Source organism: Anomaloglossus baeobatrachus, chromosome 6 (genome assembly GCF_048569485.1).
Source record: "Anomaloglossus baeobatrachus isolate aAnoBae1 chromosome 6, aAnoBae1.hap1, whole genome shotgun sequence".
Lineage (NCBI taxonomy): Eukaryota > Metazoa > Chordata > Amphibia > Anura > Aromobatidae > Anomaloglossus > Anomaloglossus baeobatrachus.
In genome coordinates this window covers 377,299,773-377,314,767 of record NC_134358.1, presented here as the reverse complement: position 1 = coordinate 377,314,767, position 14,995 = coordinate 377,299,773, and the positions used below count along the sequence as shown (strand labels likewise).

Below are 14,995 nucleotides of genomic sequence, written 5' to 3'. Positions count from 1 at the left end.
GAAAAAGCAGCAATCTAGAGGAGCGTAAGCATGGTCTTTCCCTGTCCATAAAAATCTAATCAGCCTGATTTTAACAAAAATGGAAAAAATAGATCAGGAAGGTATCTGTCTCCCAAATCCTTTAAAAGTAAATACCCTTTCCCTGAGGAGTTATGCCAGTCTTGGGGGGAAAAAGCACCCAAAATAGACGCTGCGATTGCCAAGAATTCAAGAACTGTAGCTCTGGAATTTGAGGATTTAGGTTCCCTTAAAGATCCTCAGGACAATAAAGTCGATGCTTTCCTTAAAGAAACCTGGGAAACCGCAGCTGGATCGTTCAAACCTAACATCGTTGCCACCTGTACCGCAAGGTCCCTTGTGAGATGACTCCTGCAGTTGTAGGTCCAGATTAGGGACAAATGCTCTAGGGACCGATTTTATTAGAGGCCTTGCCCACTATTCAGAAGGAAGCAAATTTCCTTGCCGATGCTTCAGTGGATGGGGTCCGGTTAGCCGCCTGTGCACTCTCTAATTCCAGTAGGCAGGCATTATGGCTAAAAACTTAGAATGCAGACTTCCAATCAAAAAATAAATTATGCGGGGTGCCGTGCCAAGGAGCGTATGTTTGGAACAGCCTTAGATGATATCCTGGAAAAGGCAGCGGACAAAAAACATTCCCCGCCTCCGTTGGGGTCGAGGGTCAGAGGTTCCTTTCGAACTTCAGGAGGGAGAGGGGGTAGGAAGAGCCAAAAGGATAATGGGGCACCTTAAGGGCACGAGATGGCCCAGATGAAAGGGTTTCTATTCAACAAGCCCTCCCATAAAGGAACCCCTAAGCAGCAATGATGCCAGGTCCCGAGTAGGAGGAAGGTTGTCACTTTTTCCCCCAGAGGGAGGCTCTTCTGGCCTCGGCCTGGGTTCTAAATAATGTCTCCCTGAGTCTCAGGCTGTCCTTTTTCTTCCCTCCCTCCATAGCAGGTAATGAGTTCCCAGGTAGACCCAAAAAAACAGGGGGCACTAGAACAGGAAGTCCTCTCCTTATTGGCAAAAAAGGTGTTAATCAGGGTGCCAGAGTTGGAGCAGAGAATGTGGTATTACAGCAACCTATTCCTAATAAAAAAAACAAAAAAAAACAACAAACCGATGGATCCTTTTCGGACCATCTTCAATTTAAGATCTCTGAACTGCTATTTGGTAATAGAGAAGTTCAAGATGGAGACCCTGAAGTCAGCAGTAGGACTGCTATTCCCCTTCTGCTACATGGCAGTGATAGACCTTACAGATGCGTATTACCACGTCCCGATCCACAAAGAACACCAAAAATATCTAAGGCTGGCAGTAAACCTAAAAAGGGGACTGACTCCCCTGCATACCTGCAGTATCAGTGCCTCCCATTCGGCATTTCGGCAGCCCCGAGGGTTTTTACAAAGATTGTTGCGGATGTAGCATCCTATTAAGGAAAAAGAATATTCTAATAGTCCCTTACCTGGACGACTTTTTAATTGTGGGAAATTCAGAAAGGGATTGTTTGGTGGCAGTCAACAAAGTCTCCTCAGTCCTATCAGACCTCGGATGGTTAATAAACAAAGCAAAATCAAACTGCACCCCGCCCTAGTTCATATATTTTGTGGGTATCACTCTGGACTGTCAGTACTGTTTCCTCCAGACGGAAAGAATAGTAAAAATAAAACAAAAGGTCTTGTCAGCTCCGAAGCGGACGAACATGTCACTGAGGCTGGCAATGTCTCTGTTCGGTTCCCTAACATCCATGATTCCTGCAGTCCAATGGGCTCCGTTCCACACCAGAAGCCTTCAGGGGCAAATCTTGACTGGAGCTGGACCACAAGTTTTGTCTCTCAGACCAGGTCCTTGTATCACTGGATTGGTGGCTGGATGAGCGGAACCTGAGGAACGACTAAGATCCGGTAGTTATCACCACAGACGCAAGCCCAATAAGTTGGGGAGCCCATCTGAAAGATCAGTACCTACAGGGGGAGTGGGACCTAGCCCTCAGGGAAGGCTACTCGAATTTGAAGTAGCTGACAGCAGTGACTAAAGCAATACAGGTAGTTCTGGAAGACCTTTCAGGATAAAATGTACTTATCCTGCTTTCATAAGTATGTTTTATTAAAAAAAAAAAAAAAAAAAAAAAAAAAAACACAAAATAGACACCTATTTCTGGTATAGACTTCATGGTGTATGAACTATGTACTGCACGAGGGGGATTCTCCTGCTTGGTGATGGATATGTCAATTAAGGCTGTTACCTGTACAGTTCTATAAACACACTGGGATTTTGGAGAGGTGCTGCCCCTTTTATCTTTCAAAAAGGTTTTCTGTTCCTGGGGGGGTGGATACACGCTCTAATGTACGGTGCTGTCATGGCTCTGGAAAATCCAATTAGGCTACTTTCACACATGCGATTTTTGTTGCCAGGCACAATCCAGTGAAATGCTGATAAAACTGATCCGGCGCCGGATCCGTTTTATTCCTCATTGAACTTGTATTAGCACCGGATTGTGCCGGACACCCTTGCGTTGCATGCGGCGTCCGCCGAATCCGGCAAAATTTCTTTGGCTGCCGGAAAGGACGCAGCATGGAACGTTTTTTGACAACGGCAAATTGTATAATGGAATCCTATGGGCGACGGTTCGCCGGAAAGCAACGATAAATCCGTTTTTTGTTTCTGGGCATGCCCAGACATTGTGTCTTCTGGTCACAGAAAAAGTTCTTTCTCTGTAAGTCGGTCTCTCCCTCTCACCCCCTCTCTCATACTCGCTGATCACCGTCACGGCGCTGCACAGCTGTCACACTGCTCTGGCTGCTTCTCCAGCTTTTGAAAATGCCGGTCGCTCACTATTCCATCTCTTATTCCCTGCTTACCCCGCTCACCAGTGCCTAGGATTAAAGGACCGTCCTTTATGACGGTGGTGGATTCTATCATACAGGATTCTCTGTGCTGCTGCTGATCTGGATGGGTATTGCGCCATGGATCTACTTGTCTGATATCACTTCTTTGGCCTCCTGATTAACCACTTCTGTAGGGAAACACGTCGCGGCAGAGACAGATCTCATCCATCATAGATGGCTGCTGGTTCACTCTATTACTGAAGGGACTTGGACCTCGTATGCTATGCGCTTTTTGGACCTATAAAGGACTGCATGGTGTTTTATAGAACATTATTATATATATATTATATAAAACACCATGCAGTCCTTTTATAGGTACAAAAATCGCATAGCATATATATAGTGTGTATGTATGTATGTATATGTATATTTATGCATTGTCTATTACTGCCTGGAGGCTACTATTGCAGTCTGAAAGTTAAGTCCGGTTATCCATTGTCCTGTTTATAGATATATATATGTGTGTGTGTGTGTGTGTGTGTGTGTGTGTGTGTGTGTGTGGATAGATAGATAGATAGAGAGATAGAGATAGAGATAGAGATAGAGATATAGATAGATATATATATATATAAATATGTGTGTATATATAAATGTGTGTATATAGATAGATATGTGTTGTGAGGTAGCGTGGCCGGCTGCACGGCAGAAGACACTGGATCCAGGCACCAATGGTCACAGCACACGGTTTATTACACAAACCAAAAGTCCAACAACAATATACATGTGCTCCCCGGGCAGACACTCAGGGAGTTGTGTTCACTCCCTCACACTAAGGCCCCACGCCCATGTTCCTGTTTCCTTTTAACCCTCCTTTCAGCCTGCAGGGAAACGGCATAAACCCTGGAGTGGAGTTGCTTTCTATGCATGGAGTGAGCACAACCGGGGCGAGACGTACCGGCCGTCATAGATAACCCCGGTCACAGTCTCACATACCCCCCCCCCCTCAGTTCAAGCGAGCGGGGTTGAACTCCCGCCATCAAACACGGGCCGCGGGACAAGGCATCGGCGTTGCCCTGCAACCTACCGGCCCGGTGTTCAACCGTAAACCAGAAGTTCTGCAGAGAAAGGAACCACCGGGTAACCCGGGCATTCCGTTCCTTGGCGGACCTCATCCAGACCAGCGGAGAGTGATCAGTCACCAAGCGAAACTGTCGTCCCAGCAGGTAATAGCGTAGGGACTCCAAGGCCCACTTGATCGCCAGGCACTCCTTCTCCACTACGCTATAATTCCGCTCGGGAGGGGTGAGCTTCCTACTTAAGAAGGTGACGGGGTGTTCCTCCCCCTGAACCACCTGAGACAGCACTGCCCCCAGGCCGACCTCCGAGGCGTCAGTCTGTACTATGAACTCCTTCCGGAAATCAGGGTTGATAAGAACGGGCTATCCGCATAGGACCCCCTTCAGGGCCCGGAATGAGTCCTCGGCCTGCTGAGTCCAGTGCACCATGACGAACTTCTTGCCTTTTGAGAAGGTCCGTCAAGGGGGCTGATAGTCCCGCAAAATTTTTTACAAACCTCCTGTAGTACCCCACGATACCCAGGAAGGCCCTAACCTGCTTCGTGGTCAGGGGTCTAGGCCACTTCTAGATCGCCTCAAATTTGTTAATTTGGGGCTTAATCACTCCTTGGCCTATTACGTAGCCGAAGTAGCGGGCTTCCGTGAGCCCCAACGCACATTTCTTGGGATTGGCTGTCAATCCTGCTGTTCGGAGCGCGTTCACCACCGCTTGTACCTGTTCCAAGTGGGTTTGCCACTCAGAGCTGTAAATAATGATGTCATCAAGGTACGCTGATGCATACGCCTAGTGGGGTTCCAGAACCAGGTCCATCAACCTCTGGAACGTGGCCGGAGCGCCATGTAACCCAAAAGGCAAGACAACATAGTGGAAGAGACCCTCCGGCGTAACAAAAGCGGTTTTCTCCTTGGCAGACTCAGTCAGTGGCACCTGCCAGTACCCCTTGGTCAGGTCGAGCGTGGTGAAATATCGCGCCTGTCCCAGCCTATCAATCAGCTCATCCACCCGGGGCATGGGGTAGAGATCGAACTTGGATACTTCGTTCAATCTCCTAAAGTCGTTGCAGAACCTTAAGGAGCCATCGGGTTTTGGTATTAGGACAATGGGACTAGCCCATTCACTCCGGGATTTTTCGATGACCCCGAGGCGTAGCATCGTCTTCACTTCCTCTGATATGGCTTGTCTTCGAGCCTCCGGCACCCGGTATGACTTCAGGCGTACCTTCAGGTGAGGCTCGGTGACAATGTCATGTCGTATCAGACTGGTCCTACCAGGCAGTTCGGAGAAGACATCGGGGTTCTGCTGAACCAGCCGTCTGGCCTCTCGCCTCTGTTGCTTGGTGAGGGCTTCTCCAATCCTTACTTCCGGTTCGTTCTCTCCGGAAGTCGCTGGAGCCGGGTTTGAACGACCCGAAGAGGAGGGAGATGGGGAAAAAGCAACCATCAGGCTTTCCCGTTCCTGCCAAGGTTTTAATAGGTTGACATGGTATATTTGTTCAGGTTTCCGCCTACCGGGCTGCAATACCTTTATAGTTGACCACCCCGACTCTTTCCTTTATCTCGTAGGGGCCTTGCCACTGAGCCAGGAATTTACTCTCCGCCGTGGGGATCAATACCAACACCCGATCCCCGGGGTTAAAGGTCCGTACGGTGGCTTGTCTATTGTAGCGGCCGCTTTGCGCGGCCTGAGCCTCCTGTAAATGCTCCTTCACAATTGGCATGACCGCACTTATGCGGTTCTGCATTCCTAAAATGTGTTCAATCACACTTTTATGGGGGGTGGGCTCTTGCTCCCATGTTTCCTTTGCCAGGTCCAACAATCCCCGGGGATGTCGCCCGTATAACAACTCAAAAGGCGAAAACCCCGTGGATGCCTGTGGCACCTCTCGGATGGCAAACATCAAATAGGGCGGCATCATATCCCAGTCTTTCCCGTCTTTAAAAATCACCCTTTTGAGCATGGTTTTCAGGGTTTTATTGAATCGTTCCACTAAACCGTCCGTCTGAGGATGATACACAGACGTACGCAACTGCTTGATCTGGAGTAGCCGGCATAGCTCTTTGGTCACTTTAGACATGAATGGGGTCCCCTGATCCGTAAGGATCTCCTTGGTCAACCCCACCCGGCAGAACACAGCAAACAACTCCCGAGCTATAAGCTTCGCTGCAGTATGTCTGAGAGGTATCGCCTCTGGATACCGGGTGGCATAGTCAACGATCACTAGGATGTGTTGGTGCCCTCGAGCGGACTTTACGAGGGGCCCCACCAGATCCATCCCTATCCGTTCAAAAGGGACTTCTATAATGGGTAAGGGTACCAACGGACTGCGAAAGTGGGCCAGGGGTGCGGTAAGCTGACACTCCGGGCAGGTTTCGCAGAACCGTTTTACCTCCCAAAAGACCCCGGGCCAATAGAACCTTTGCAATATTCGCTCCTGCGTTTTCTTGACCCCTAGGTGGCCACTCATCAGGTGTTTATGAGCCAAGTCGAGGACCCGCCGGCGATATGGCCGGGGCACCACCAACTGCTCTACCCCCACGCCCCGTATTTCATCTACCCGGTAGAGTAAATCCTGTTTAAGAGCGAAATGGGGGTACCTTTCCTGGGCACCGGGCAGCTGTGCCACCCCGTCAACCACTGTCACCCGACTCCGGGCATGTATTAATGTAGGATCCTGGAGTTGGGCTGTCCCAAACGTATCCGGGGACGCCTCAAACTCCGGGATGGGCTCGACCATCTCAGCCTCTCCTGCCAAAACCTCTAGGGGCGACCTATCGGGTTCACATTCTGTCCCTATCATAGGGACCCCTACGGCAGGCGTCCCGGATTCGGGATTGTCGGGCTCAGGTCCCGGACTGTCCAATATCTGAGGGGACTTAGGAGGCCCCTTCCATAAAGTCCAAAAATAGGGCAGATCCCTTCCTAGGATCACGTCATAGGGAAGAGTGTTAATAAGTCCCACCTCATGTTGCACCTGACCGCAGGGTGCTGTGATGGTGACAATCCCCGTGGGATAGTCTCTGCGGTCCCCATGTATGCAAACCACCCCCACGGTACGTCCTGTGGCTTTTACTTCAGCCCTTAGGGTTGATCGCACCAGGGTCACTAAGCTTCCGGAATCCAACAAGCCTGTAACCGGACATCCATTCACCTGTATTTGGCACAAGTGGGGCTCAGTCTCCGGGGAGACAAGGTCAGCGGTACACACCACCTGAGCATACATTGAACCCCGCCGGGTAACCCCACAATCCATGGGCTCCGTGGTGAGTGGACACTGGGCTTCCATATGTCCCACCCGCTGGCACCGCCAACATCTAATAGGGAAGGAAACCCCCTTGACGAGTTGTCGTTTAGGGTACATAGCCTTCCGGACCTCAGGGACGGCGGGCGCGGCCTCGGACAGGACGGTAGCGGTCTCCCGCACCGGTGTCAGCGGTGGGTCCTTGACTCTAGGCTTGGTGGGGCCGGACCGACGGGCGGTACGCAAAGTCTCAGTGTCCCGTATCAAGTCCTGCGTAGCCACATGCCGCTCCACCAGGCATACTAATTGGTCCAGGGTACTTGGGTCGCCCTGTCCTACCCACCGTTGAATGGTGACGGGTAAAGTGCGCACAAAGCGATCAACTACTACCCTTTCCACCATTTGCGCAGGGCTCAGAGTGTCAGGCTGCAACCACTTCTTTACCAGATGCAACAAGTCATAGGCCTGGGAGCGTACGGGTTTGGCTTCCTCATAGAACCACTGATTTACCCGCTGAGCCCGTACATAGGTATTCACCCCCAACCGAGCAAGTATTTCGGCTTTCAGGGTCGCATATTCTATGGCGTCCTCGGTACAGAGGTCCAGGTACGCTTTTTGGGGCTCCCCCGTCAGATAGGGCGACAATACCTCAGCCCACTGGGGGGTCGGCAGCTTTTCCCGCTCGGCCACCCGCTCAAACACCGCCAGGAACGCTTCCACATCATCCCCCGGGGTCATCTTTTGCAACGCTTGTCTCACCACTTTCCGGACGCTGCCGTCGTCACCCGGTTCCAGGGTTGTTGCTGCCGGTCCGGCACGGATAGACTTGGCCAGGAGAACCATCTGTTCTTGGTGCCTTTTTTCCTGCAATTGCAAGGATTGCTGCTGACGTTCCAACGACCGGAGCAGGTGTGCATTGGTCTGTTGCTGCTGTTCATTAGCCTGTTGTTGCTGTGCATTAGCCTGTTGTTGCTGTGCATTATCCTGAGCCAGCTGCTTTAGTATGTCCTCCATGGCGTCACCGGGTTTGGGCTGTAGTATAGCCGCTCGAATCCAGGACATGTGCTACCGGGTCACCAGGGATGGATGCTACACCTCACCGGGCTGGCATGCCCGCATTCTCCACCATCTGTGAGGTAGCGTGGTCGGCTGCACGGCAGAAGACACGGGATCCAGGCATCAATGGTCACAGCACACGGTTTATTACACAAACCAAAAGTCCAACAACAATATACATGTGCTCCCCGGGCAGACACTCAGGGAGTTGTGTTCACTCCCTCACACTAAGGCCCCACGCCCATGTTCCTGTTTCCTTTTAACCCTCCTTTCAGCCTGCAGGGGAACAGCATAAACCCTGGAGTGGAGTTGCTTTCTATGCATGGAGTGAGCACAACCGGGGCGAGACGTACCGGCCGTCATAGATAACCCCGGTCACAGTCTCACAGTGTGTATATATAGATAGATATGTGTGTATATATAGATAGATATGTAATTAAATATAATATATATAATATCCCTAAGCGTGAATCTGTATTCTATCAATTTGTCCGGGTTGTCTATGTAAGCTCTGTCCCTGGTATATAGGACCAGGGTTATTAGGATTCTGAAAAAACCTTGAGACGAATTGATGTAGTCCTGTATCACTTTCCACCAAACGGTGTGGTATTTGTTTGTTTTTTATCAATAAATATATTTTGTATGGGCAAAAATACTTTTTTGTACCTCAAGGGATCTCCAAATGAGACATTGCGTTCCCTAATGATTCCAACCAATTTTGCTGCCAAATAGCACTCCTTCCCTTCAGAGCCCTGCCGTGCGCCCAAACAGTTAATTTCCACCTGAAGTATCAGGGCACTCAGGAGAAATTGCACAATAAATTTTGTTGTGCATTTTATTCTGATACCCTTCTGAAAAAAAGCTATCTGGTTAAAGTAACAATTTTTAAATTGTTCAAATTAAATTTTTTTTTTGGGGTGTTTTTTTTTTTTTTTTTCACAGCTCAACATTCTAAAATTCTGTGACCCACCTGGGGGTTCAGGGTACTTGCCAAACATCTAGATGACTTCCTTGAGGGGTCTAGTTTCCTAAATGGAGTCCCTTGTGGGGGGGTTTCTGCTATTTAGGTACTTTTTAGTGACCCTACAAATATAAGATGGCACCCACAATAATGTTTCAGCCAAATTTTGCTTTCCAAAATTCAGATCTTGCTCCCTCTGTTATGGTCATTCCCATTTATCCAAACAGAGGTTTCAGACCACATGTGGGGTATCGGCGTGCTGAGAAGAAACTGGGTAACAAATTTTGGGTTCCATTTTCGTTGTATTTCTCAAAGTGAATAAATTGGGGCTAGAGCAACATTTTTTAGGTAAAATTTTTTGTTTTTGTTTTTTTTCATTCCACATTTTTAGTTCTTGTGACGTACCTGAAGGGTTAAACTTCTTGGGTGTGATTGAGTACTTTGAGGGGGGTGCAGTTTTTAGAATAGTATCACTTTTGGATTTTTTTCTGTCAGCTAGGCCTTTGTCATTTCAAATGTGGTGTGGTGTGGTCCCTAAAAAAGAAAAAAAATGAATAAAAAAAATGGGAATTAACTGATTAACTTTGAACCTTTCTAACATCCTAACTCCCAAAAATTTTGTTTCAAAAAGGTAGACATGTGGGAAATGTAATTTAAGTACTGCGTGACATAACTCTGATTTAAGGGCATAATATTAAAATTTCAAAATTGCGACATTTTCATCAGATTTCCAAATTTCTACACACACACACACACAATGTTGTCCTAAATTTACCACTATCATGACGTACAATGTCATAGCAGTTTTCGTGTTTCACAGATTTAACAGTTTAAACTGTGCTGAATTTTTTTTTTTCTTCCTTTTTGTAAGAATTTCTTTCCAGAACAGATGGTAGCCTGGTGTCAGCAATCAAATGGTAGCATTCCCAAATCTGAATTACTCCAGGTAATACAGCTAATGCCCATTTCCTGAATTAAAACTTGGTTTTTTTGAATACTTGGATATGTTGCCTTTTGAACATGTTGCCTTTTGAATATGTTCCCGAAAAGTATTTGTCATAAAGGTTGTTTCTTGAGTGTTAAAGGGAACCTGTCACCAGATTGTTCACTATTAAAGTAAAGGCCACGTCACACTAAGCAACATCGCTGCTGAGGCACGACTTTTGTGACGTAGCAGCGATGTTGCTAGTGATATCGCTGTGTGTGACATTCAGCAACAACCTGGCCCCTGCTGTGAGGTCGTTGGTTGTTGCTGAATGTCCTGGGCCATTTTTTAGTTGTTGGTCTCCTGCTGTGAAGCACACATCGCTGTGTGTGACAGCGAGACAGCAACAACTAAATGTGCAGGCAGCCGGCTTCTGCGGACGCTGGTAACCGGCACTGGCAGTGTGAGAGCGGCGGACGCTGGTAACGAAGGTAAATATCGGGTAACCAAGGAAAGGGCTTCTTGGTTACCCGATGTTTACCGTGGTTACCAGCGTCCGCAGAAGCCGGCTCCTGCTGCCTGCACATGTAGCAGAGTACGCTTCGGGTAATTAACCCGATGTGTACTGTAGCTAGGTGTGCAAGGAGCCAGCACTAAGCGGTACGCGCTGGTAACCAAGGTAAATATCGGGTTGGTTACCCTATATTTACCTTAATTACCAAGCGCAGCATCGCTTCCACGCGCCGCTGCTGGCTGGGGGCTTTTTGCTGGTGAGATCTGCCTGTGTGACAGCTCACCAGCAACCCGTGTAGCGACGCTCCAGCGATCCCTGCCAGGTCAGGTTGCTGGTGGGAATAGCAAAAAACTGACCTGCACATCCAACAAATGTGAACAGGTGCTAACTGAAAAAACATAGTAACTATAAATGCATACAGTCGCACACTGAAAAAGCCAAAAATGTACAAGGGAAAATATGGCACTGCATTACTGCAAAAGAGATATTTAGTTTATGTATTGGCCAATGTATGTAAGCCCGGAAACCAACGGCAAGGTATATCTCTGTAATCCGGGAACCTAACTTAAATGCCACTATCTAGGTTAAAAACATCCGTATCTGGGCAAAATGCCACTATTTGGACTACAAACCTCCATGTATGGGCAGCTAGGCTCCTGCTACAATGGTTATGAACACAGACAGGTCTTAGGGCGGAGTGCTCAGTCAGAAAAAGACTCACTAGAAATAGCAAAAAACTGACCCGCACATCCAACAAATGTGAACAGGTGCTAACTGAAAAAACATAGTAACTATAAATGCATACAGTAACTGAAAAAACATAGAAACTATAAATGCATACAGTTGCTGGTGGGATCGCTGGAGCGTCGCTTAGTGTGACATCTCACCAGCGACCTCCTAGCAACTTACCAGCGATCCCTATCAGGTTGCATCGTTGTTGGGATCGCTGGTAAGTTGTTTAGTGTGACTGGGCCTTAAAAGCGTCACCTTCTGCAGCTCCTGGACTGCATTTTATGAAGGTGCACTTTGGCCCTGACTCCCCTTCCAGACCCCAAAAATAACTTAAAAAAAAAAAAAAAACATGACCCCCACGTATGATTACTTGTGTTGGCCAGATGGGCGGGATCATTTTCTGTTCCTGTCCCCCCTCCTGCCGCTGTTCGCAGTCCTCCTTTCTTGATTGACGTGATGACGCCTCCGTCATCATCCTCGTTGCATTTGCAAATATCGCACCTGTGCAGTTATGTTGGCTCACGCAGCACGCAGGTGCAGTTCGCTCTGCCATATCGCAGGCAGAGCAGAAAACATAGCTGCCCTCGCGCGTGCCGGAGAGCTAAATGCGCAGGTGCGAGATTATGGTCGGTTAAGAGGATGACTGGTGAGGTCATGCACAGCGCCGACCATAATCTCGTGCCTGCGCATTTAGCTCACCGGTGCACGTGAGGGCAACTGTGTTTTCGCTCTGCCATATCACGAGCAGAGCAGAACTGTGCCTGTGTAGCCGACATACCTGCACAGGTGCGAGATTTGAAAATGCAACGAGGATGATTATGAAGGCGTGATCTCGTCAATCAAGAAAGGAGGACGGCGAACAGCGGAAGGAGGGGGACAGGAGCAGAAAATGAGCACGCCCATCTGAGCCACACAGGTAATTGGCATACGTGGGAGTGATGTTTTATAAAGTTATTTTTGGGGTCTGGAAGGGGAGTCAGGGCACAAGTGTACCTGCAAAAATCAAGCCCAGGAGCTGCAGAAGGTGACCCTTTTAGTTTAAGGCTATGTGCCCACGGGAGCTTGCACCTGCGGATATATCCTCAGGTATGTCCGCAGGTTTCCCGCAGCAGCTCCCCGGAATCTGCAGCTATACATAGCTGCGGGATTCCAGGGAAATAGCTGTGGAAAACCTGCGGACATTCATGTGACTTACCTGCGGAAGTCCCGGCCTCTATCTCCATAGTAGAGGCCCGGGATTTCCGCAGGTAATTTCACAGGAATAATTGACATGCAGTTGTGTGGTTGCGGGACATCCGCAGCATATTCCGCAGTCGCACATACCGCAGCATGGACGCAGCACTCCCCATGTTCCATAGGATAACATGGGATTGTCTGTACTTGCTGAAACCTGCGGATTTATCTAAAAAATCAAGATTCATCCGCTGGTTGTTCGCAGCAAAATCCGCAAGTGCAAGCTCCCGTGGGCACATAGCCTAATAGTGAAAAATCCGGTAACAGGTTCCCTTTAAAAATGTATCATATAGTCCATGATTTGCCAGTTGTCAGGCCTGACTTATTATTTTGGGGTTTTTTTGTATGAACGATCTGACATACAATTAAGCTAATAATGACATGATGTATTGTGTATATTGCTATGTAGAAAAAAGAATTGCAAAAATAGATGCTGTTGGAACAGATGTTGACTTGGAGGGGAAAAGCCTTTAATTTGGCAACACTTAAAAGTAGACGAAGACATGGTTACTGATAAGTTTAGATTAACTTCATTTGTGTGCTCAGATTTAGAAAATTTGTGTAGCTTAAACCTTGCTTTAGTTAGAGGAGTTTTCTCAAATTATCTTGATCAGCTCAGACCATTGCATTCTCACAAGTTTGCTCACTTTCTAGTAGGGCAGGTACTCCTCCTTGAGTGACAGTTCTGGTGAGTAGCAGAGCTGTAGTATTACATACAAACATGCTAATGGAGCCGACTGGCCAGGGCAACTAATGCCCTTGATGCTAGTCCCCTCGCTCATTAGCATATGATAAAAGATCTTTAGAAATACTTATTTCTAAAGATCTCTTTATCTATACTAGTTTATACAGGGATGGTTAGGCAGGGATTAGCAATATTCACTCAGAACTGCTCGTTATTCTGGGTGCATCTTACTCCTGACAGGTTCCCTTTAAAGCCGTGATGAGAATTGCTCTTGGGAAAGGGAATGGTCTGGGCTGGTGATTTTTGCTAAATTTATAACGGCAGCTTGTCAGAAGTGAAAAGGTGTGGGTAAGAAATTAACTTGCTATATAAAATCAATGGGCTGCAAAGAGGTGGCTGGTATAGTAGGAGTTAATGAATCTACTGGTTTGTAACTACTGCACACTGTTAGGTCTGTTAATGGCTGAGCTCCATGGAAACCAGTTGTACTATATGAAAGAGACACTCTCATTGCAGGAGAATGACAGTTTAGTTGGCAGTTTTTACATAATTACATAGGTTGAAAAAAGACCTAGGTCCATCTAGTTCAACCTTCCCCCACCAATTATATATTTTGTCACTGAATCATTTTAACCAACAATGTTGTGTGTACTGAAATCATCCAGCCCTTTAGCCCTTTTTTCTTTTTTTTTTAAAAAAAAGCTGTTATGGTATCAGCCACTACTACCTCTTGTGGTAGGGCATTCCACAGTCTGACTGCTATAACTGTAAAGAACCCTTTCCTATTTAGCTGCCAGAATCACCTTTCTTACACTCGCAGTGAGTGTCCCCTGGTCCTTAGTATTGATTTTGGAAGGAATAAGTAATCTGCCAGGCCTTTTTTGTATTGACCACACACTTATTTATACGGTACATATAAATGAGATCGCCTCTGAGATGTCTTTTTTGTTTTTGTTTTTTGTTTTTTTTTTGTTTTTTTTTGTTTTTTTTCTTAGTTAAACAAATCAAACTTTTTCAACTTCCCATCATATGTGAACCCTTCCATTCCTTAAAATGATCTAGTTGCACACCTTTGAACTGACTCTAACTTCTGAATGTCCTTTTTAAAATGTGGAGCCCAAAACTGGATCCCATATTCCAGATGTGACCTTACAAGTGATTAATAGAGGGATAACAATACACTGGGATCACTGGATCTAATTTTTTATACACCTTAAAATCTTGTTTGCTTTGGGTTTGTTTTTTTTTGTTTTTTTAAATTTTTGTGCTGTCTTACTAAAGTAATCACTTGAATACTTTTAACATGACATTATCTTAAGTACTGGCATAGATTTTTTTTTTTTTTTTTTAAGGGCCATATCAGCATTAAGGTTGCCTTCAAAGGGCCGCAATTTTTTTTCCCTTTATAAAATAGAGCAAAGGTGGAAAATTTTCCTGAAGGGCCATGTCACTGTTAGGGAGGACTGAACCAAAAGGCTGAAATTTATTCTGCGCAATATTAATATAGAATTTTTAAAATTGTATTACTTATTAAGCAGAGTTCAGTATTCAGATTTCCCCTCTATATACAGCATGTGACATCATATAACCAACTGTATAGAGCATGAGCCCTCCTATGTATAGCATGAGCCCTCACATAGCCTCGTATGTTACAGCATGAGCCCTCACGTAGCCTCGTATGTTACAGCATGAGCCCTCACGTAGCCTCATATGTTACAGCATGAGCCCTCACGTAGCCTCGTATGT

At 47.0% G+C, this 14,995-nt stretch overlaps 1 protein-coding gene across 4 annotated transcripts in view; it reads left to right on the top strand.

The window, feature by feature from the left end:
- GRB10 (growth factor receptor bound protein 10) overlaps positions 1-14,995 on the top strand; it is a 148,746-nt gene that overhangs the window by 100,940 nt on the left and 32,811 nt on the right. For all 4 annotated transcript variants that reach the window (XM_075315044.1, XM_075315043.1, XM_075315042.1 and 1 more), the window contains one exon: positions 10,032-10,106. In XM_075315044.1, the coding sequence (XP_075171159.1) occupies positions 10,032-10,106 (75 nt within the window). The remainder of the gene's footprint in view (positions 1-10,031; positions 10,107-14,995) is intronic.